The sequence below is a fragment of the Dermacentor silvarum genome, chromosome 1 (assembly GCF_013339745.2).
Source record: "Dermacentor silvarum isolate Dsil-2018 chromosome 1, BIME_Dsil_1.4, whole genome shotgun sequence".
Taxonomy (NCBI): Eukaryota; Metazoa; Arthropoda; class Arachnida; order Ixodida; family Ixodidae; genus Dermacentor; species Dermacentor silvarum.
Window position 1 is genome coordinate 183,476,082 of NC_051154.1, and position 24,307 is coordinate 183,500,388.

Here is a 24,307-nt window from a genome sequence, read left to right on the forward strand (position 1 = left end):
AATGTTATTAATGACTACAAAAATTCTATACTACAATACTGAAGGCCACTTTTACAAGAGGTGAATGCAAATTCTCGCGGAATGTTTCATGGTTTGCGATGGAAACAAGGCTATCAGGAAGATCATTCCAGAGTTATCTATGGCTTGTGGCAGCGCTGAGGAATTAAAAGCTTTGGTTCTACCAATTATGATTATGACGTGATTATGAAGATGCCTGGAAGTACATAGTGAGGTTACAAGGGGCAATTTGTGTTGTGTAGTGCTGTGAATGTATTTGTGTATCGGACATAACTCCGATTTTTCTACGGGTACATAATGCTTGTAGGGAATAGACTACTTTAATTCGACCGACACTGGAATGCCGGTCATAGTAGGACGAGATGAATCTGGTGGCTCTGTTTTGTACTGCTTCTAACATTGTCGTTAGGTAATCTTGATGAGGTGACCAGATTGACGAGGCTGCGGATCAGATTGAAGCTGCGGACGAATGAAGGTTACATAAGCTAATTTGTGTGTGCTAGCAGGTGAGTGACTTAGGTTGCGACGTAAATAACCTAATGTTTGGGATGCCTTTGCGCATATGCTCATGATATGGGTTTTTCATGAAAGATTAGACGTGATATTTAAGCCCAAGTACTTACATGACTGCGCCCGAGCCACTGGAGAGGTTATTTTGTAGGAAAAGTTAGAATTTGACTGTGTACGAGAAAATGACTTTTTTGCACTTAGACGAGTTGAGGGTCATTAGCCAATTACAACACCAGGAATAGACTAGGTTAAGATCGTTTTGAAGGCAGATATGGTTATCAGGGCTTCTAATAGCTCTATATATAATGCAATTGTCGGCAAAAAGTTGCATGCAAGAGGAAATGTTAGAGGGTAAGTCATTAATGTAAATTAGAAAAAGCAGAGGACCCAAAACACTACCCTGGGGTACGCCCGAAGTCACATATGAAAGAGAATTTACTGCTGTTAGCTGCCTAAGTAATGTAAAAAAAAATTTCGAAGCCAAGTTTGTGAGTCAACTCCAAGAGCAGATAATTTTGGAATGATCCTAGAGTGAAAAACGCGATCAAATGCTGTAGAGTAGTCGAGAGAGATACAATCAGTTTGAAGGTTATTATTCACGTCAAAATGCAGGTCGGATGTGAATTCAAATAGCTAGGTGTCGCACGAAAATGATTTTCTGAACCCATGCTGATTAATGAAGTTTTGAGACTCGAGGGGGTTAAAAATATTAGATGTAATTATATGTTCGAGCAATTTGCAACAGATGCAAGTTAGTGAGATAGGGCGGTAATTTTCTGACGAACACTGGTATTATTTTGCAAACCTTCCAGTCATTCGGGAGCAGTCCTAGTGATAACGACTGCGTGGAAATGATGCATAGGATTTGGCTAAAGATGGACAAGCTATTTTATAATATCTTGGAATTTGTTATCTATGCCTGTGGAAGATGACACTTTCAGATTTGAGATGAGTTTTGCTATCCCTGCTGCTGGAATGTTTATTGGTGCCATGAATCGAAAATCGAGATCTGGAACCATGAGCACTTGGGAATGATCTTCATTTGTGAATACTGATGTGAAGAACCTATTAATCTCGAACACAGATTAGTAATCGGACAACACTGTCTGGTCATCATTAAGGAGTGTTACGTTACGGGTGAGACGATGAGAGGCAATTGTTCGCCAAAACTTTTTCGGGTCAGTCTTAAAGGGACACTAAAGAGAAACCGGAAGTTGAGCTTAAATGGTAGATTATCCTTTCACGATCACAGCCATACCATTCTTACTGCAAACAGATGTTTAATAAGCGAGAAAATGGCGAAAAACTGAATAGGTGCTGACGCCCCTTCGAAATTCCCGCACTACGTGTCGTGACGTCGGAGATTACAAACGCAGGCCGGTCGCGATTGGTCGAGAGCGATTTATGGCTGTTAATAAAATGCAGAATGAAATACACCTTAAACGTACATAAACAGCATTTGCCAACTTTTTAAATCGTTTCAAGCGAGGAAGTACAAGTTTAGCACAAAATTAAATAAATAAGAAGGCATGGTGATACATGCGGCCGTGATAGTTTCGTAGTTTCGTTTTTGGTCAATGCATCGTCGCGCGCGCCTGTTCCGTTCTACGGTGTTTGGTTGCGTGTTGCATGGCTCGAAAAACGTTGACTTCGCGGGAAACAGCCAGAAAATGCCTCGTGTGTGTAGTGTTGAGGGCTGTATAAATGGCCCAAGGCGCTTGATCAGGGGCAGCGGCTGTGTTGACTCGATTGTGTCCTTTCATGTGGCGTCGCTCGGAGAGCCCCGGCTCCACGGCGTTCGCAATGGCTCAGTGCTCTGCCGATGATAAAACGGCAAAAGAGCCAGAGAAACCGATGGTGTGCTCTCTGCATTTTTCGCCCTCGCATTATGTGTATAATCTTGCCCTCGGAAAGTATCTTGGCGCGCCTCAGAGGCCAGTCCTTTCTCGAGCAGCTGTTCCCTCAATGCGGCCTTCATCAAACCTCCTACCGGTGCCCCTGCAGCAGCAAACTGGCGGCTTGGTGAGTGCTGAATGTCATTAAATAAAGCCACGAAATAACCATACCGAGTACGTGCACAACTTTCTACGCTTGTTCTGTCGGGAACATCGTCGCCTGGCGGACCGGACGCTTCGCCTCCCGTCGACGAAAACGAAGCTCTGCATTCCGCCGGCGCGGCCGGCGGCTCACCGCCATCGCACGCGGAAACACCTACCGCTCGAACACAGAGGATCATTTCGCGCTCCGTTTCACTGAATATCGATGAAATCCAGTCCTGCTTTCCTGGCGTGCTCTTCGTTGCAAGGTTCAGCGGCAGCTACGGTATCCATCGCGGCAAACGCAAACGCAGCGACCATGCATGCAGCCATGATGCATCCAGCCCAGCGCCTCGGCCGTTTACGCAATCGGTGACGTATCATGGCGCATTCTGATTCGCTGAGAGCAATGCAATCTGTGACGACACTGCTTCAGCGCCAAATCTGGGGTGAGAGAAATTGAGGAAGAGATATTTGGTCTTTGTTTACGAATTTCTCCGCTAATAACTCATATTTTTGAACCCAACAAAAACGGCATGCATTCCTGAAGGTCCCTCTTTTATTCCATCTTAACTTCCCGTTTCTCTTTAGTGTCCCTTTAAGAAGGGAAGTTAGATCTTGCGAGTAATACTTATTTTTAGCCGAGATTATTTCGGTGCAGTAATTCTTTAGGTAATCATTGTAACAAGGCCATGTGGCAGGAGAGCTCGAATTTTTAGCTCGTTTATACAGTAGTTCTTTTTACAGTACGAATTTGCTTGTTAAACCAGAGTTTGGACTTATCATTAGCTATTGTAATTTGGGTTATTTACTTAACTAATGCTAAGAGTGTGTCTTTAAAGAGCACCCAGTTTTCATTAACTGAATGACAAGAAAAAGAGGGCAGGAATGTATCACTATAAAACGCAGTTAGATCAGCGTTCATATCCACATGGTTAGCCTTAATATAATTACGAATTTGTTTGACAGCGACACCTGCCAATGGTAACGGAATATTAACCTGTAAATGCATCAACTTATGGTCACTGAAACCTTCTTGGCAAGAAATGGGGCCAACTGTTTCAGGAACATTTGTCAATAACAGATCGAGGACATTCGAGCCTCGTTTGGGCTCAGACACTACTCTCTTCTCTTTTATACTTTGTAGTTCTCCCAGTATAGCCTGCTGTCCAGAATCTAATTTACGAATGGTTTCTAATACGGATTGCAGGGTGTTAGCTAAGGAACTAAGACCAGGCCCGAGGTTACATTCTATATAGTGTGCAATCAACAATAGCATCTTCGACAAAGCACAACACAGTCGTGAAGCAACAAGCAACATGTGCCTATATCTTTCAAGCAACTTCACTGGGCACGGCACCGAAACAAGACACCTGTTGTCACTTCTAATGAAAAAAGCATGATTAAGGTAACTACTGTTGTCACTGCTAATAAAAAAAGCATGATTAAGGTAACTAACCTGGAAAAGTACGGAGCGCAAGTTCCACATGCTGTTATCGGTGCTGTGCCCAAGAGGGTTGTTCACAGGCAGGCGTTTATATCCGGGGACGCGTGCGCAACCGATAGCAGTAGCTCTGCATTGTTGCCAGACGAGGATCCTGGTTGCATCCAAACTTGGCCAAAGGGGTACCGGGGTCGAAGTGAGCGCTGGTGCTTCAGCTGCTCTTTGCCTCCAAGAATCCAGAGATAGGGATAACGTGCCGACGAAAATTGCGGCCTGGAAAAGTACGGAGCGTAAGTTCCACATGCTGTTAACGGTTTTAAAAGAGCCCCTAACAAAATAATTAGAAAAGAGCTCCTCTTACCGTGAAAACAGGCTTTGTAAGCCAGAAGAGATGCAGAAACGAAAGACGGGTGGCAACCCCGCCTTGAATTTCCCAAATATTTCCCGCCCCAGCTTGCCGTGACATCATAGATTTTGATGGCGACTGCTCGGGCCCAGATAACTATTCTTCTGTGGAGTTGTACTACATTCCTTCCTTGAAGAGCGGAAGACCACTTATAAAATAGACAGTTTTAGTTTAACGTTAGCATAATAGCGAATGTAAAGGAAATAGCGTTACCGTTCCGCAAAGAACTTTGCAGCAAGAGTTTTAGTATAGCGTGATACCGTAGTTTACGTGCGGGACGCTATTCCATTAAGCTTTGAATTTCGCATACCTAGGGCACCTAAGCAATTCTATCTGTTTGTGTGTCTGGAAAGTGCGATAGGCAGCGCAATGGAAGCCAGGAGCGCGTTTTATTTTTACTTCCCATCTCCGCTGATTTTCAGTGAAACAGACAAGCAGTAAATGCTGTCTACCGTAGCCTCCGAAATCTTATCTCCGTGGCCATATGCCGTCGTTGCGCCGTCGTTGCGCATCTCGGATAAAATTTTTCTCGTTAGGCCTAGGCATGTTCGAAATGAGAAGTAATCTCGAAAACGCCACAAGGTTATCCATAATACTCTGTCGTTGAAGCAGCCTGATACTAAGCGAAAGCCATTTACAGTCATTTGCTACGAAGGAAGTGAATTCACCGAAAACGCCAAATTCAGTTCGAAGCGGGCGACCGGGACCGCCGCCATGTTTTACGTAAACTACGTAAACCACGCAAAGACGGTATCTGAGAAATAATGTGCGTACGCTCAACGGTATGAGTCGTATAGCGTTCTGCGCATATGCATTCTGATCCCGCGATTCCGGTAAGCCTGCTAACACGGTAAACACGCTAAACTAAATCTGTCTAATTTCAAGAGCTCTTACAGGTCCACAACAGCCCAAGTACAAAAAAGTAGTTTGAAATCTTTGACGTCAAGCTAGCGCTCGTATTGCGGCGCAAAATTTATTGAGAACTGTGATCTTCATTTGCTGTTCTAATAATCTTAATACCACAAAATTGAGTGTTTCTCTTTATACTATCCGTTTAATGTTCCTTGCGTAGTTTTCCCCAGTGCTGCGGTCGTAGCTTGCTGCAGTGGATGACTTATTTGACTTTTAGTTTTGATGAGGAAATGATTAGGTGAAGTAAAAAGAACACTAAAGCATATTTCGTTTTTCTGAGTGCGCTTTCGTGGAAGGCTTACACCTGCTCCAAACACAGCAGTAGGTGCTCCGAAATTAGATTTTGCCTGCTCCAATGGTTTCTCCAAAAGCTTAAGGGCATTCCCACCACTAAGTTGTTAATGTTGCGGCCTGTTACATTAGGTCTGATGTGCTTGTGAAAAGTTAGTTTAAAAAATATATTTCTGTTCCTAAAGAATTATATAGAATTCTTGAATTTTGAAAACGATATTCCTCTTGAGCACATATTGATACAGAGAGATGGAAACTTTTACAAAATCTCTATTTAGCTTGCATATACCTTTATCCCCCGCATCAATGTTGGGAGATGATCCGCTAGTACCTTGCACTTACTTGTGGAACTTTTCTGATGAAACAGGTTTTTAACAGCGAAGCTGTTTAAGCCAGCCGTAATTTGTGGTTCGTATCAAGAAGCTATCATCATCAGCAATGAAGAAATAAATAAAAGTAAATAAACTTTCTTGCCGAGGCGGGATTCAAACTCGTGTACCCACGGTCTCAAGGCGAGCGTCGTAACCACTAGGCTATTGCGCCACGCTTGCCGAAAATGCATTTATGCGAACCATATGACTGCGTTCGAGCGTCGTTGTCTTCGTCCATAGCTATTGCGTTCGCACATGCTCGTGCTCTGCGAGGTGAAGAAGAGGTTTTGCGCGCTATGCTTGGGTGAGAGATAAAGAAAATGAGAGCGAGATAGAGACTCATTCACGGAGCGAGTCTGCTGCAACGCGGTGGAACGCGGTGTCGGTGTTGGCAGCTGTCCTATACAACGTGCAGTGATGGTCGTAAGTCCGAGAGAGAGAGAGACACGTATTCATAGAGCGGGTCTGCTGGAACGCGATGTCGGCATTGCAACGCGGTGTCTGCATTGCGAGCTGCACTATGCAACGCGCAATGACGACCATGAGTCCGAGATGTGCCAATAGAAATTATCATCATGAGTAATAAGATGAAAAGTTAGCGCGCACTTCCGGAAAATGCTGGGCTACGATCGCCCAGCTTCGCGGTTTAAAGCGTTGCCTGGCCGAGTGCAAGGTTTTTTTTTTACACAGACTTTACACCACGGTGTAAGAATAAGGAGAGGTGCTGACACTCTCCCCCCAACGCGCGCGAAAGCGCCGCTCGCTCGCGTCCAAATTATGTTCGGCTTGGTTGCAGCTGGTTCGGCGCCGTCGTAGAGGGCGCTGCGGTATGCGGTCCCAGCCTCAGCGGCAACGCGCGTGCTGCCGCTGCTTCGTCTTCCTGCTTGCATGTACGGTTGCGCTGTTTTGAAGGCACGATTTTTGTTCGCGTTCATTTCATGAGCTTGTGCTTGGGTATTGTCACCACGGGCCCTCGATCAATGTGGCAGTGGCCTTCTGAGGGGCGCTTGAAATGGCTAGAAAGTGCTTCGTTCCGAACTGCAATTCTGGATACCTGACTTGTGCGGAGGGTGTGCCTTTATTCAAAGCGCCGTCCGACAGCGTCCGTCTAGAGCAGTGGCGCCGTGCAAATCTGAGGGCAGACCGAACTCTTAACGCCTACCGACCATGTCTGCACCAGCCATTTTTCAGATGATACGATATCGATGGCATATTACGCGGAGCGCTCGATAAAAGGATTCCCACCTTATTTCCAAACGGTCAAAAGAACCTCACACGGTCAAATAAACCTCGAAAGCCGCTGCGGAAGAGAAAACCTCCTATGTGCCACAGTAGTTTGTGCAAATTTTGCTACATGTATAAGATATATACTGGGTGGTTTACTATCATGCACCAAGATTTGAAAATATGTAAATGTCACGTAGCTGGACAGAACCAAGGTAATGTTGTCTGCCGTCGCTTGGAGATACTCAGATAATTTTTTAATTCCGCTTAATTCCATAATTATTTTCATAATTGATTAATCAACTTTTTTAATGCTATAATTGGATAAAAAGTGTGAACAAGAGAATTGTACAGCAGCATGGAAAACTCCCAATATAACTTTCTGTTGCTCAATACGCGATGCATAAAAGTGTTTTCCGAGCGTGAACGAAAGCCGCGATTACAGCAATATTGCCGCGCGACTGGCCGCTCGAGGCACTTTGCGTGTATTCGTTAGCTTCTTTCATGCTCAGAAAAACACTTCTACGTAGCGCGTATTGAGCAATAGAAAGCTGTATCGGGAGTCTTTCATGTTGGTCTTCAATTTTCTCATTGATACTTTTAATCTAATTATAATAAATGAGAAGTTGATCAATAAATAAGACTAATTATCTAATTCGGCGGAATGTAAAAAATAACTGAGTATCTCCAAGGGACGGCAATAACATTACTATGGTTCTGTCCAGCTACGTGACATTTGCATATTTTGAAATATTTGTGCACCCTGTAAAATACTGCTGTTTTCTGTGCAGATGTGTGCCTGATTTTGAAATTTGTTTCATCCTGCCTACTGTTTTTTTTTTTAAATGCGCGTGCGGTGTATATTACATGCTTGCATGTTTTTATACATCATTTTTCCATTGTGGGAGTGTATGAGACCGCAAGCTTCTGGGATGGTTATCACCTATTTAAATTATCGAGCTGCTTCATGCACAAGTTTTTTCGTATTGTGTCTACGCAAAAAAAAAAAAGTCTATGGGATTATTGTGTGGTGGGTGTAAGTGTATTTGTGGACAGGCTGTAGCATGCATTGTCAAACACGCTTACATTGGCACATTCTCATATGCTTGGAATACAGCAATATTGCCGCGCGACTGGCCGCTCGAGGCACTTTGCGTGTATTCGTTAGCTTCTTTCATGCTCGGAAAAACACTTCTACGTAGCGCGTATTGAGCAATAGAAAGCTGTATCGGGAGTCTTTCATGTTGGTCTTCAATTTTCTCATTGATACTTTTAATCTAATTATAATAAATGAGAAGTTGATCAATAAATAAGACTAATTATCTAATTCGGCGGAATGTAAAAAATAACTGAGTATCTCCAAGGGACGGCAACAACATTACTATGGTTCTGTCTAGCTACGTGACATTTACATATTTTGAAATATTTGCACCCTGTAAAATACTGCTGTTTTCTGTGCAGATGTGTGCCTGATTTTCAAATTTGTTTCATCCTGGCTACTGTTTTTTTTTTAAATGCACGTGCGGTGTATATTACATGCTTGCATGTTTTTATACATAATTTTTTCATTGTGGGAGTGTATGAGACCGCAAGCTTCTGGGATGGTTATCACCTATTAAAATTATCGAGCTGCTTCATGCACAAGTTTTTTCGTATTGTGTCTACGCAAAAAAAAAGTCTATGGGATTATTGTGTGGTGGGTGTAAGTGTATTTGTGGACAGGCTGTAGCATGCATTGTCAAACACGCTTACATTGGCACATTCTCATAGGAAATTTAAGAAAAAAGAAAGTCCTCTTTTTTTAGATCTTGCAAGAGCCACTCAGTTCTCAATGGACGAAAGCCCAATGAATAATATACACGGTCTATGTTAAGTGGAATTGGAATAAAAAAGGCATTTGCTCAGGTTTTCATCAGTAAACTGTGGTAGTGATGCTTTAATTCAAGATAGACGCCTGCCTTCGTCCCGCCTAATAAATTCCCATTTGAAAGAGTTTTTACATAGCTGATGTGCATTCTCATCCTAATTTCTAGCCATGAACAGCCACTTTGCTCTAGTGCATTGCATATCGCAAGCTTGCGCCGTTTCATTTCTTAATTAATAACGCGGCCACATTGAATTCGCGCAACGATGATTGAACAGTTTTCTGAGTGTGAAGGGAAGCAGCGATAAGCATGAAATACATTTTCTGGTGCAGTCACTATTTTCTTCTGATCGAGGGGTAGCACGTGGGCTAACACTTTCATTTTTTTATGCTTGGATGAACGGCTAGACCGGCAGAAACAAATTGTGCGTGCGAGGGTAACTTCAGTGGGCTTTGAGTGCTGCCCGATTGATCCATGTTCACGTCATCCACGCCCTGCACAAGGAACCTTTATGTTAGCGAAGCCTGGTACACTTATCACTTTAATGTGAAATAGCGATTTTTTTTTTGCGCTTTGTGATTTACTCCACTATGAACGAAAATTTAGCGGAGGCAGAGGAATGCCAAGCCGCCGGCGCCGCTAAGCTGGTGATGATGATGATGATGATTTATTGGCATCCCCTTTGAAACGGGGTGGCGACAAATAGTCACCTAGCCTGCTTGATTTAATCAGGTATACTACACATGTTCTTTATCTAGCATTTTTGTATACCTGTTTCAAAAATTTTAGCTTGTACCGCTGCCTATGATTTTAAGAGATCAGGTCGTATCCATCTTTTCCCTGCTTTTTTTCCACCAGTACTCTAATCGTCTCTTGCTGATCTCTACGGCTGATCTGTTTATGTTTCCTTCCACTTTAAACCCAAGCGCTTCTGGGAGTTGCACGTTACCTACGGTTCTCGCTGGGTGGATCCCGTCGCATTCCATTAGGATGTGCTGAGTGGTCTCTGGATCTTTACTGCAGCATACACATGTCTCATCTAGTTCCGAATATTTGTTCCGATATGTTTTCGTCCTTAGGCAACCGGCTCGAGCCTCAAATAGCAAGGCACTGCCCTTTGTGTTATCGTACAGATTTTCCCTTCTAATTTCTTTCTTCTCATTCTTGTAAATCTCCATTGTCCTTTTCGTTTCCATTCTTTGCATCCAATTCACGGTCTCTATTTCTCTCACTTTCTTTCTGATGACCCCTGGTTGTCTATTTACAGTTTCGATTATCCTGTACTTGGTTGCCAACTTCCTTGACCTCTTCCTCCATTCTGTGTCCACGCTTTTCATGTAGAGATACTTGTGCACTAAGCCCATTTATTTTCATCCATGTTCCTGAGCCTTTCTTCAAAACTAATTTTGCTTTGTGCTTCTCTGACTTCAAAAGAGGCCCAACCCATGTCACCATGCACTGCCTCATTTGTCGTATTACCGTGTGCTCCCAAAGCCAACCGGCCTACTGATCTTTGGTTAACTTCCAAACCCGCCAGTATATCCGATTTTAAGCATATAATGGCATTTGCGAATGTTAGCGCTCGCACCATTACTCCTTTCCAGATTCCACGCACCACCTCATACTTATTGTGGCCCCACAGTGCTCTGTGTTTCATTAATGCTGCATTCCGCTTCCCCTTTATTTTCAGATTATCTTGGTGGTTGCTTGAGTAATTCTTTCCTTCGTTTATGTGTACGCCGAGGTACTTATATTGCTTCACTATGGGTATTACTTGCTGTTGAATTGACACCACGAAGTTACTCGTGTGTTCATTAAAGATCATAATCCCTGATTTCTCTGTGCTAAACTTAAGGCCTAGATTTGTCGCTGCGTTCCCACAGATATTCGCAAGTATCTGTAAATCTTTTTTATTGTCCGCTAGTAGCACAATGTCGTCTGCGTACATCAATCCAGGGACCTTCTGTTGCACCATTTGTCCATTACGCATGTAGGATAAATCAAAACCTAGTTCGCTGTTTTCCAGTCGTCTTTCTATGCCCTTGACGTAAAGCGTGAACAACAATGGTGACAGAGGGCATCCTTGCTTCAATCCTTGGTGAATTCCCACCATTTGATTTCCTTTTCGGCCTTCCCATGCCACTTGTACTTGGTTGTCTCGATATATCTCCCTCAGCAGCTCCACGAAATCGTCATCTATGCCTTCGTATTGAAGAATATCCCACAACAATTCCCTGTCTACGTTGTCATAAGCTCCTTTAATATCTAGAAATGCTACCCATAAAGGTCTTTTCTGAGCTACTGAAATCTCTATGCACTGAGTTAGTACAAACATATTGTCTTCTAAGCGTCTGCCTGGCCTGAACCCATTCTGTAGTTCCCCCAATACACCGTTTTCCTCCACCCACTTCGACAGTTCTAATTTTATGGCTTGCATTGCCATTCTATATATCACCGACGTTACTGTAACTGGCCTGTACGAGCTCGTCTTATCCTTATCTCCTTTGCCTTTGTAGATGAGATTCATCTTGCTTTCACGCCATCCAACGGGAATATTCTTTGTTCTAATCACTTGCTCTATGGCATTAGTCAGCAGTGCCTTGCTTTTTGGACCGAGGTTTTTGATTAGCTGTATTGGGATTTCATCGGGTCCTGCTGCCGTGTTGTTAGGGACATTTTCTGCTGCCTTTTTCCAATAGAAGCTTTCTATGCTGAATTTTGATCTCTCAAGCCTCTCTGTTGTTGCTGGATCTGTTGTCTGAACTACACTTTTTCTCGTACCGAAGTTATGCCTGATAACGTCTGTGATGTACCGCAGCGCATCATCGCCTTCATAGATGTTACCGTCTTCATCCCTTATAGCCGTTTGCGAGTTTCTAGTTGGAGCTCCGAGTGCTTTTATATGGTTCCAGAATCTTTTTGGGGCGCCTTTGTCTCTTTTGTGAATGTTATGCACCCAACGTTCACTTGCGCATTTAATTTTCTCTTGCACGAGCTCACTCGCAACCCTTTTCTTTTCTCTGTATGTATTCCATCTAAGGAGCACCTCTTCTTCTTGTAATCCCAACTTTTTGGCTTCTCGATGAACCCTAGATGCCTCTTTACGCTCTTCTATAGCTTGTTTAATTTCCTTGTTCCACCACTTACGTGGTTTCTTCTTTCCAATCCAACAATTGTATTGCCGTGTCCGCCTTATTTCATGCTGCATAACCTCCACCAGTTCCTTATATTCCCAGACTGCTGTAGGAAAAGCCTCAATTTTCTTCTCTATGTTGTTTGCGATCTCTGTTATTTGCTCGTCATTCATTTTTAAAAACTCTGAGGCTATTGGTTCATGTTCTGCGCTGGTATCTCTCCCAAACTTTAATGCTAAACGTCTATGATCGCTTCCCAGGCTATTTTTTCCATTTTCGTCTATTATCATTTGTTCCAGTTGTTCGTAGACCATTTCTGAGACTAAGGCGTAGTCGATACATGACTGCCTGTTTCCGCATTGCCACGTTACCTGTCCATGACACTTATTCTCCCTGTTAACTACTATAAGGTTCTGTTCATCACACAAATCCAGCACTAGAGAGCCGTTGTAATCAGTATATCCGTCTAAATCGTCCATGTGCGCGTTCATATCTCCCACTAATATCACCTGGCCCGAGTTACTGAACTCATTAATATCGCTTCTAATGCAATCGACCAATTCCTTATTTTTTTCCCAGCTATCACTACCTGTCCATAAGTAAGCTACTCCCAGCCACGTCTTTTTACCTTGCCATGTACCACTAATCCATAAATGCTCTTTACATGTCTCGTTTACCCTTCGCCACTTCAGACCTCGCCTAATTAGTACGCCTACGCCTCCGCCTTTCCTTGACCCGGTCATTCTGTTGCACCCTTCCCATACAAAGTTGTCAATAACAGGCGGCTGCTCCAAATCTCGTAGATGCGTTTCGGTCAAGGCGTACACGCTAATCGCTTCATCATTCAGTTGCGTTTGAATTTCCAGCAATTTTTCCTGCTTACGACCACCCTGCATGTTAATGTAGCAAATTTTACCTTCTCTATTCTTATCCTTTCTGCGTCTTTTCCTGACTCCTGGTCGCCTAATTCTGCCCTTTACTGGTGTTTCGCTATGTTCAATACTCAATCCTGCTTATTGATTGCCTGGGGCCCGCCTAAAAAAGCTACAGCTCGTGCCGCGAATCGACTTCCGACCGGTGTTGCTACACTTTCACTAAAATGTATCCCGTCACGCACAAAAGCGCCTTCGCGGCCTGCTCGGTGCACTTCTCGGTTGATGTCAATGACCGTAAAATTCATTGCTTTAGCTAGAGTCCAAATTTCCCTGTTTACTGCAAGAACTGCCCTTTCAATTTTATAACCCTGCCTTTCAACCTCTGGCACCGTGCACACCGCGATTTGTACTTCTTTTGAAACATTCCGCAGGTCGGTGACCCCTTTGGCTATTTGCTTTGTGATTCCTGCTCCTCCTCCGTTCAGTACGTCAATCACTCTGCCCATTATCACCACTAGGTGTCTCTCCTCCATTGTGTCCCACATGCGTTCCTTGGCTTTCGCTATCACCTCTCTAATCGGCTTTCCGGGAAGCGCGCTAACCTGGACTCGTTCGTCTGCCCCTACCCTCTCTGCTATCGCCGGTTCTACTTTACGCATGTTGGAATCCCCAACAAAGACAACTCGACGCTTTCCTTTCCCCTCATCGCCGAAAGCTGCCCCCGAAGTCACAAAGCCCTCCCCTCCTTTCTTATCCTTGCCCTTGGCTTTGTTTTCTTCCCCGGCCGCGTCAGTGGTATCCCCTTCGTGATTATCACCGACGTTTCCGCCACTGCTTCGCGGCGTGGCGGGTTCGGCTGTCTCTGCACTCGCATCCAGCGGTCCTTTACAACTTCGCTGGGACCGCTGGCCGCAGCGCCATCTATCTGCTCGCGGCCGAACATAATCTGGACGCTCGCTCGCGCGGAGTGTCAACACCTAAATATTCTTCCACCCTGCTTGACACAGACGTTAAGGCAGCGAAAGCTGCCTTAACATTTGATTTCTAATATCTTCTGGCTAACGCAGCATGACCTTAGTCGTTTTTACGCCATTAAACCTGAATTAGGTAACTTTTAAGAACTCGTTCACTGTGGAAAGTGGATCATTGCCAGGTCACACTGTGTGATGAAATGATGTAGTGACGTTTGATTGTGATGAAAATGTAATGAGGTTTGGGCCCAGGACCACTCACCAAGGAACGCAATCGACCACTCGAGTGCACACTAACACAGAATATATATTAACAGCACAAAGACGTACAGACTTCATGAAGGACATGTAATTAAGTTATGCTAACGCATGGAGTCCCGAAGCTGCTACTATAGAGTGTCCTGTCATATAGTATAAAGTCTGTCGCCGTGTGTTCCCTTTGCGTGAAGTCCGTTGACGCGTAGAGGCCGATGTCGGTCCCGAAGAGTCGGCTGACGGCTGGACGACGTCACCATGGGCCTACCCACGGTATCATAGGATCTGCAGCTGCAGCAGCGACGGTAGCAGACGCAGCCATGGTAGCTGTGCAACAGCTCTCGCTACTGCTTTCGTCTCCGGCAGCAGGCTGGTCGTGACAGTGGCCAGGGAAAGCGATCACCTCGCCTGGCTCCCTGGACCGGTTGTCCAGCAGGAACACAGGTCCTTCAGGCTCCCTGGACCGGTTGCCCCGTTCGCCTGGCTCTCTCGAACGGTTGCTCCGCTCGCCTGGCTCTCTGGACCGCGGTTGCCCCGCTCACCTGGCTCCCTGGACCGGTTGCCCAGCAGGAACACAGGTCACTGGCATCCGAGAACGAGTTGTCCAGTTGGCCTGGCTCCCTGGACCGGTTGTCCAGCAGGAACACAGGTTCTTTGCGTCCGAGGACGGCGTAGTGGGCGGTCTGGGTTCTCTGGACCGGGCGTCCAGCGAGAACCGGCTGGCCTTCAACGCCGAACAGCTCCGAACACTCGCACACACCACGCGCCACACGATCACACCACTTCTTCAGCGCCCCCGCACGGCGAACATGGCAATGTCTTTTTGTTTTTCACGCGCTTCCGTCCATATCATGACACACTGCCACGTGTAACGCGTTGTGCAACAAGTAAGTTGTTAATACACATGATTTATTTGCAGAATTTAGTGCCACCAATGTCTAGCATAATGTTGCACAACATCATTCTTCTCCACGGCGCTCCTCGTCGCCTTACCGACTGGGGTCGCAGACGAGTGGTCTTACTTAGCAGTTTAATCGAACACTAATGGACGCTCTCCATGTATGTTTCTGATGACCATCGTGGCTGGGATACTGCTTTCCCTTTGAGATACACCCAGCAGCTCCACCAAATATGTTACGGAGGGAAGATGTAAGACTGGAAATGTATTTACAATATGTACACGATTGAGAAGGATTGACACAACTGGCCAGTCACTGAAGCGTCGTCATCTTCAGCCCCAAGCTCGGGCTCCTCTTCCTCAATGCTGTGCAGAGTATTGTGACGATATATTTAGATGGAGGCAGCTATAGAATCTAGAAATTTATACTACCATTTTTCCTCCTCATGCCAAGGCCTACATGACAAAAATGAAGGCTGCCTGAAATTTACATTCATAAAACTAGCGTCATATGTCTTCACAAATATAATAAATTTTGAGCTGTTCTGTAGATTCCCTTTAGAAGCATCTACAAAAGTCCAGTAACAACTTTTAAAACAAGTGATACGTGTACGAAGCAGACTTTCAAAAGCCTGTTTGATAGAGCTTCTTTATCAGTGTACATAAGAAAACGCAGTCAACAGTGTTTGTACATGGTTCACTTCTGAGCACATGCAAATTGCACAAAACGAGCACTTTTACTGATTTTATGCTTAGTACTGCTGTGACACATCGCACTTAGACCTTTTTTGCTGCGAAATTGTGTACGCAGCGGCACCATCTGTGGGTCGTTGGAATGCTGGCTTGTGTGAGCGCTCCGTGTTGTATGCCAGGTATGCGCTTGCGTTGTCTATTTAGCATGACGTGACGTCTTCTGTATGGCAAACGGTTCTGTGAGACGGACTGAAATGATACAGTAGAGCCCCGCTGTTATGTTCCCGGGTGCTGCGTTTTCCCGGCTGTGACATCGTTTTTGGCCAGTCCCAGCACAGCTCCCATAGAACCCGATGCATTGGTAACCCCGCTGTTGCGTCGCAACTGTGGGATCGTTCCCGCATCATACGCTGCGAACTGCCACCTGTGCCGGCCCGAGCGTCCATTTTGACTTTTCATGTTGCTTGGCTTCGTGGCTTGACGATCGCATTGGCCGCCCAAATGGCCGGGGGCAACAACTATGACGTATTTTCGGCTTCCGCCAGCAAAAGTATAGCACTTGAGATCCGTATTTGCTATCTAAAGATGGTGTCTATGACGTGTTGTGGCCCTAAAATTGGTTTCGGCTCATATATGTTCCGTGTAAAGTCCAAGGGCGATAACGCCATCGCCGCACGCTCTATGCTGTATGTGTGAGTGGAAGTGTGCGAGGGGGAGCCGACGACTGCGTCTAAATCTCGCGTGCGCAAGAAAGAAAAGCAGGGAGGAAGAAGTGCGCCTTCTTCCATTGCACTTGAGGCACCGGCGAGCGGGCAGGGATTGCGGGCGGCGTTGTATGCTCTGGCATCTACTCTGCATACCTGCCAAGTCTCCCGGATTACCTGGGAGACTCGGATTGGGACCGCTTCTGGTTGTACGGTTGACAGGCCCGGAAATTGCAGTTGTGTCCCGTTTCTATCTGCATCCAGCGCTTTGTCAGGCCACATTGGCAAAAAGAATCCAACCCAATCTAATCCAATTGGAAGTTCATCTAGTTCATTGCGCAAAAAATTGCTAAGAAAATAGTAGGGAAACGCTGTACATGCACTATTTCGTTAACCGCAGAGCCGCTCCTAACGCTGACGGGGTTGTTGCGTGCCCCAGTGGCCCTAGCCTCCTTAAGCTAGTGAGCGAATGCCGCGTTCTGCCACTAGCAATCCTAGACTCTCCATCGTTCTCCTCAGCTTCAGCTGCTCTGGTATTGCGTAGGCCCCAGTCAGTCATGGCTTTAAAAGCAAGGAGCACTTGCACAAAAAGTGTCCAAGTATTTTAATGTGCTCTGCCGAAGTGACTGGGTATTTTGTTGATATACTACAGAGCAATGCAGAGTGCGAGCAGCAATTTAAAGGGACCCTGAAATGATTTTGACAATGTTGTACAAACGTACTGAGTCATTAGAGTAGGTCCTTCTGATCATTAATTGACGCATCTAAGTGCTCCACATAAAGCGTTTAATTTATTATGTTTTAGAAAGGTACATCGCTACCAATCGCAGCACGCCAATTGGCTCAGTTTCGTGACCGAGTGATGCGATTTGACGATAACACGTCAGTAGGGCCAGCTATCGGATTGGCTGCCCAAAGTGCGTCATCGATAATTTTTCCAACATTAGGGTGAAGAAATGTTCGTAATAGCTTAGGTATTAGTTAATTGTTTCTATAAAAAGAAAGTAACAGAAAAAGAATGCAGAAGGACATGTATCACTTTACTAAAAGCACTTCCGGCTCACAGCAAGTGTTGCCTGCTTGTGTTAAAACGTGCGTACGAAACTGCAGTTGCTATCGCCACAATCGTGGACGGTGATTATGCAGTTTTGAAGGCACGCGGCTACCCGCCGTGGTTGCTCACTGGCTATGGTGTTGGGCTGCTGAGCACGTGGTTGTGGGATCGAATCCCGGCCACGGGGGACGCTTTTCGATGGGGTCAAAATGCGAAAACACCCGTGTACTTAGATTTAGGTGCACGTTAAAGAACCCCAGGTGGTCCAAATTTTCGGAGACCCCCACTATGGTGTGCCTCATAATCAGATCGTGGTTTTGGCACGTAAAACCCCATAATTTTTTTTTTAAGGCATGCGGCTGATGCATGCACCGAGTCAAAACGAAACTGCTGTTTGCCGCATCCACTGCGGACGAAACCATGGTGGCTATCGACGTGATCACAGTGGTAAAATAGGAGAGGTGGCGAAACGAGCGCCGCAAGCGTGATGTTGCACCTCTCGAGTTTATACAGCAGTCACCAGGTGGCGAAAAAGTTTTTGCTGTGCTGTAAAAGGTCAGGTATTATCGCAGTTTTTATGACTTTAAAACATTGTTTTTTAATAGCTTGTAGAGGCTGTCTGCCGGCCTTGCCTACAAAAGTAAGTGTACCAGGCTCTATGGGTAATCTCGACTAAACTGACGCAGAGCGCCGATAGCACGGGATGCGCGTGTACAAACGAAAACGTTGAATGCTGCTTTAAGTGCCATTTTATAACATTGCTTATATTTTCAAAGGCCACTCGTGGAAACTCTATTTAGTCTTTAAAGGGCCCCTCACCATGTCTGGCCATTTTGAGCTGACAAGCGCAGTGCGTACAATGCACTCTAACGATCGTGTCTGCTAAGTATTACATTGCTATGCGCTGCGGAAATTGCTGAAATTTCAAACAGAACACTATTTGTCCTCCTCATGGGTGCCGCGGTTCAAGCCTTATTCATGCAAGTGCGCTGAGGTTCATGTGTCTTTGTTGTGACATGTGACTTTAAGAATAATTCAAGACATCTGTTATTTATGTAATCTATTGCTTCAATAGAGTTAAAGTTTCAAGAAAGAATACAACATACAAACCGAATTTCTTCGTGTTTTTGTCTTACTTCGCATCGCACAGAGATGTGCTTCTGTTTCATCTGCTTGTTCCCACGTCCTCCACTTGCGCGCTGACAACAAAACTGTCATTTTCTATCATGTTCCAGCATGTGATCATGCTCTGTGATCCGCTTGGGTCTGTGTTAGTGTTGGTGCAGCACTGACTTATACCGCTAGTCAGGTGTTCTCATGCACAGCGCTTACAATCCTGTTCTGCACGATTGGACAAGATTGACAAGAGGACATTTCCACCCCCTCACCCCAAATTGAACAAACCTCAGGCTAGCGCACTCACACTTCTGCAAACCCGTTAGTGTCCCACTCCTCGGTCCCTTAACAGGATAGACCCTGTCCACTCACAGTCGTGCCCCAAATCTGGTCATGACTCATGCTCTTTTGATCACATGCGTTAAGGGCTGGGCACAACTAGAGCATCTTTAACCTCCCTACCTTTCCCTCTTCGTTTCTCTCTCTCCACCCATCATGAAAGAGTAATGGGAGGAAACCCTCAAGAGCAGCAATCTTCTCATTCAGCTCCAGGCTGTCCAGAGGGCCCACAACATCGTGACGGGACTTCGTCTCCCAGTCCCATCGTGGGCGCAGCCACAAACTTAATCGATCTCAGTTCCGCAGGACTCCAATAAAGTTCTTGTCATGTCATGTCGGCTATGAATGAACCAATTTGAAATATTCTTGCTGTAGAACGCTCCCTAGAGGGCACGTAACAACTTCCAGCGTATGCCCAAAATTTGCTATGTGGCCTGGTGAGGGGCCGTTTAACAAATTAAAAATTATTTTTCAGTCTTTATAAACTTGTATTTCTAACTTGGTTTGACCTCTCAAACAATAAAATAGGGCCTACAAAAGTAGATAACTCTGTTTCAACCTTCTTAAAGTGTCTGCCAAAAATTTTGATTAATAATTTTATCGATGAAAAACCCTCCATTAAAAGCAACTAATTGATTAACAGCTAAAGTGATGAAAGATTGATCGTTAATCGGAAAAAAATATAATCTAACATTCCTAGGTCAGCTGGGTGTTACTGATTGTATGATGAACAGCATGCTTCACAGGCCTAACTCTTTCTCTACCGTGGGGAACATAGGTGTTTTTTGTATGCTAAGGCAGATGTTCTTTTTTTTTTTTAAGGAACTACTGCACTCAATATTTAATGGAATACATAAACAGAAAGTAAAATGAATGCACTTTTACACATATAAGTTTTATTAATGAGATTTGTCATAAAAGAGATAAATTGTTAAAATCAAGATTGTGCGATTAAATTGAACAAAGTTTGTAAATACATGCTTGCATCTACTAAGGAAAAAATGTTACCAAAATGATGAGATATACAAAATGTATTGCCGTCTATTAAGCACTATCTCCGAAAATATAATTTTTTATTGAATTGGTATTTCGCTATAAAAAATTAACTGCAAGCACTACAGTTGTGCGTGTCTTGCTGTGGCTGCTGATGTTCCGGGCTGGTTTGCGTCGTGTTCGCTTTCAGACTGTCTGACGAAAAGTCAGGCTCCTCTGACTCGCTGCTATTACATGTATTGGTCAGATCAGCAGCAGAGGCAGCGGAATCTCGATATCTGCGATTTCCCTAAGCGCGTGTGCGCCGTCTCCGGAGGCGAATATTTTTGCGTTGTGTTTTAATGATCGCGGAACTTCAGAGCGCGTTCAAAAATCACTGCTTGGCGGGAAAAAAAAAAACTGCTTAGAGAACAAAAATATGGTTTCTCCTCTTTCACGTCTGATGGCGCAGTGTGTCCGTGAGCAGCATGGAAGGTCTTGAAAGTGGCGTTTCAAACCATCCATAGCGGGCGGCCATTTTTTTCGTTGTGCTTTGATGATTGCGAGACTTTCGAGCGCGTTTAAAAATCATCGCCTCGCAGCAAAAAAGCGAACTGCTTAGAAAACTAAAATAGAGTTCTTCTCCTTGACGTCCGATAGCGCAGTATGTCTGTGAGCGGCGCGGTACGGAAAGAGTGAAGTTCAGCCTGGTGTATCAGTAATAGAGGAGACCTCCGGGAGGAAATCCACATATGGGGATTTGCTCCCGTATGGTAGGAACCGTACGGTAGAGGTGAGAAGTACCTGTGGCGGAGACCTCTGCTGGAGTCTAGGATTTTCACGAAAACAGCCACAGTGCCCTTGACAACAGCCATGCATGGTCCAGCTAGTCTCCTCAATGCACCCTGGCTCACCACTTTTAATCACTTCCTGCACTGTGCACATTCTCAGGCTGCTTCACTCGAGAAGTCTGACATGTTCGAAGTGGTTATCAAGGGCAAGTGTACAAGTTTCATTGCTGGTGTCTTGCTGCCCCATTGTACTGTCTGCACATGACCAAACGCACATGCACCGGCAATGGGTCCTGGAACACAATAAGCAGTCTGCTTTTATTTAGTAATAGTTTTAGTGCTGGCAGAAAAGTGTATAGAAGACGTTGTGGCTACCTTGATTGAATTTGCTCTTTATTGTCACTATCTGTAGCATATCTTAATAAGATATTCCCACTTCTTGTTTTCTTTTTTTTACTTGTACAGCCTTTCGAATGTTCATGCAGTGGCTCACTTAAGTACTGATTTTCGAAAAAATAACTGGTTTTTAAATTTGTTTACTTTTAAATTAAGCACCTATATATATAGGGTATGGAAATAACGTATGTCTCTAACCAGTCCATAATAGTATTTTTATCTCTCTTCACAGGAAAATGCAGGAGTAGAGCTACTGATTTGTGAAGTGAAAGACGCAACATCCTTTTTTGGGCAGCAGCCTTCAGACTCTGACAAAGCCGCTGAACTTGCAATCCAGCTGGCCGAGATCTGCCCCACAACTGTGCCGGAGACAAGTCCAGAACTTGAGAAGGTATGCGTATTAGCCCATGTTGCAGCAATAAGAAATCTAATTGCACCCGGAAAGACGCTAAAGGGCGGATTTCATGAAGCATCTTACCTGTAAAAAAATTTACCCACATTTAAAAAAGTTTGCACAGTTCGTTTCACACATTAACTTGTAATGGCAAAGGGGCAATACTTGCACGTAAAATGGACAACTTCCACCGCGGTAACCTAATGCCACTTTTGCAACCTTTTATTGGCACGAGCATTGAGTGACACTCTTGTTTCTTGTGCTGCAGTTCTGGTTCACCTCCTGAGATGACCGGGGACGAAATTAAAGATACATAATTCAGAAAAAAAAAATTGAAAAACAATAGTATAGTACAAAACTCATGGGTTTCACTATAGATATGAGCGTAAGTTTAGTTACCACATACCTGTACCGGTCGAGTCCCGGACCAGGACGAATTTTTCTTCAACTGCGAGGCTTTCTTTCGAGGAACCCGGTTGGGTTTCCATTGTAGCAAATTGCTACATTTGGGTGGATGTCTCAGTTTCCCTTTAATTACTTATCTCCACCTAGCGGATTTCCGCTGAACTATAACATCAAACACTTGCCTTTGCTTCGAGTTGTCGACAAATTCGACTTCGCCCTGCCATCTGCTAGCCGCCTGGTTAGCTCAGATGGTAGAGCGGCTGCCCCGGAAAGGCGGTGGTCCCGGGTTCGAGTCCCGGACCAGGACGAATTTTTCTTCAACTGCGAGGCTTTCTTTCGAGGAACCCGGTTGGGTTTCCATTGTAGCAAATTGCTACATTTGGGTGGATGTCTCAGTTTCCCTTTAATTACCACATAGAGTAACATACAAGGATAAGAGATGACAATTCCATAGGCCCCTGCGGCCGATTTTGGTTCGCAGCGCACCTAGCGAGTGTGTGGAATCTACACACTCGGAGATTGGGATCGCAGGAAAACTAATCTCGAAGGCTATCTTCTGGTGTTCAGAAAAATTACACGGCCTCCAAGATCGCTTCCGTGCAAGTACTCGTCCCGGAGGCTATATTTCGATTTTTTTAATGTGTTGCTTGCATGCATCAAGTAGCTTCGTGTAAGCTGTACCGCCAGAGCAGCAAGCACACGATGCCACTGTGTGTTTAGGCAGTCATTTTAAATAAACATGACAAGTGTTGGAAGAGATGAAACATTTTATTTTCAAGTCGTATTCTTTAGTAAGCACATGCACACTTTTTTTTCGCAACGTTCGGTGAACGCAAGCACAGAAAGATGGTTGCACTGCAAAGTGCAAGACATGCCAATACAGGTGCCATATGTTGAGAATAAATTTCACAAAAGGAATAAACAGGCAATATTATGAAAACCCCCACAGAACAGCAAAACTGCAGAAGACAGCATTATCATTAAAGAGGAAAACAACGCTCATCCTTTGAAGCCTAACCTTTCTTACTAAGTGGTAGTTTCGGGCTGCATGGCAAACAAGGAATGAAGGCTGCTCACTGCAGTTATCAGCCAACCACGCTCTCTCCCTGTCCTGCTGTTGTTACTGCACCACGTAACACAGCAGTAATTCCCATAGTACTTGACTCCCGACGGCATGACCTAAAAAAAAAGTGTTCATTATGTCTTCTCTCCCGCGTTCGCACAAATTTTCTCTTACGCTTTCACATCGCCCTTTCGCGAAAAGCGTCACGTGCAATTGTCACAGCTTAAAAAAAAAAAAAGCAACCTTCGGTGCCATGCTTGCGCTACTGAGGCAGGAGTGTTTATTCAGAATACGTCGTGGCCACAGCTTACAAACATTCTTCTCAATTCGCAAGTTCTCTCTAATTGCGCTCGTAAGAAAGGCTTCAAGCAATCTGCGCATGCCACGAATAACGATCCTAAGCATAACTGCAATCTTTCTCACAATTGCACACACGTGCATTGAATTCAGACTACGCATACCGGCGTGTGCCGACTCACTTTTTCGATGCCAAGAATCGATTTTCTCGCAAACGTGCTGTGCAGCATTCCTAATTGCTGTTTCTTACATAATGTGAAGCAATCCGCGAACATCGTGCTCGAATTGAACACTAAAAGCTCTCTGCGCCGAACAGCACAATGCGACAAATGTCAACTTACGGCTGAAGTGACAAATACATAAGCAATTTGCAAAGTAATGAAAGGGAAAAAAAAAATGTAGTGAAGGCTTCTTGCCAAGCAGCAGCCAAGCAGACAGACGTTCTGGCAGACGAACCCAGCAAAGACCACGCAGACGTTATCGCTCATCTTTTGTAGCGTCGCACCATATCACACCATGGCCGATATTTTGTAGCGATGCATTATGCTTTATTCTATATACTAGTCTTATCATCCACCGCTCACGGCCGGCTGATCCCGTTGATAACGTCTACATCTACAGCCACATTGACAAGTCGACGTATAGTGCACTAGAAAAGTTTACTACAGTAGATAACTAGTAAGCGCGTTCCCTTGGAGACAGGGAGTGTTGTATTGCCCTCTAGCAGGCGGCATGAAGCTGCGTAGCTCGGCCGCTTTTAGGCTGGAGTGGCCACTCTTGTAATCCGTATGTTACTCTATGGTTACCAGTTGAGTTACTGAAGTGTCTGGAATAATTAGAATTAGAAGTCACTGGATTATCGCATACGAAATT

At 44.8% G+C, this 24,307-nt stretch overlaps 1 protein-coding gene across 5 annotated transcripts in view; it reads left to right on the top strand.

The window, feature by feature from the left end:
• Window positions 1-24,307, top strand: part of LOC119436507 (serine/threonine-protein kinase 31-like) — a 222,350-nt gene that overhangs the window by 53,825 nt on the left and 144,218 nt on the right. For all 5 annotated transcript variants that reach the window (XM_049658155.1, XM_049658154.1, XM_049658156.1 and 2 more), the window contains one exon: window positions 21,508-21,666. In XM_049658155.1, the coding sequence (XP_049514112.1) occupies window positions 21,508-21,666 (159 nt within the window). The remainder of the gene's footprint in view (window positions 1-21,507; window positions 21,667-24,307) is intronic.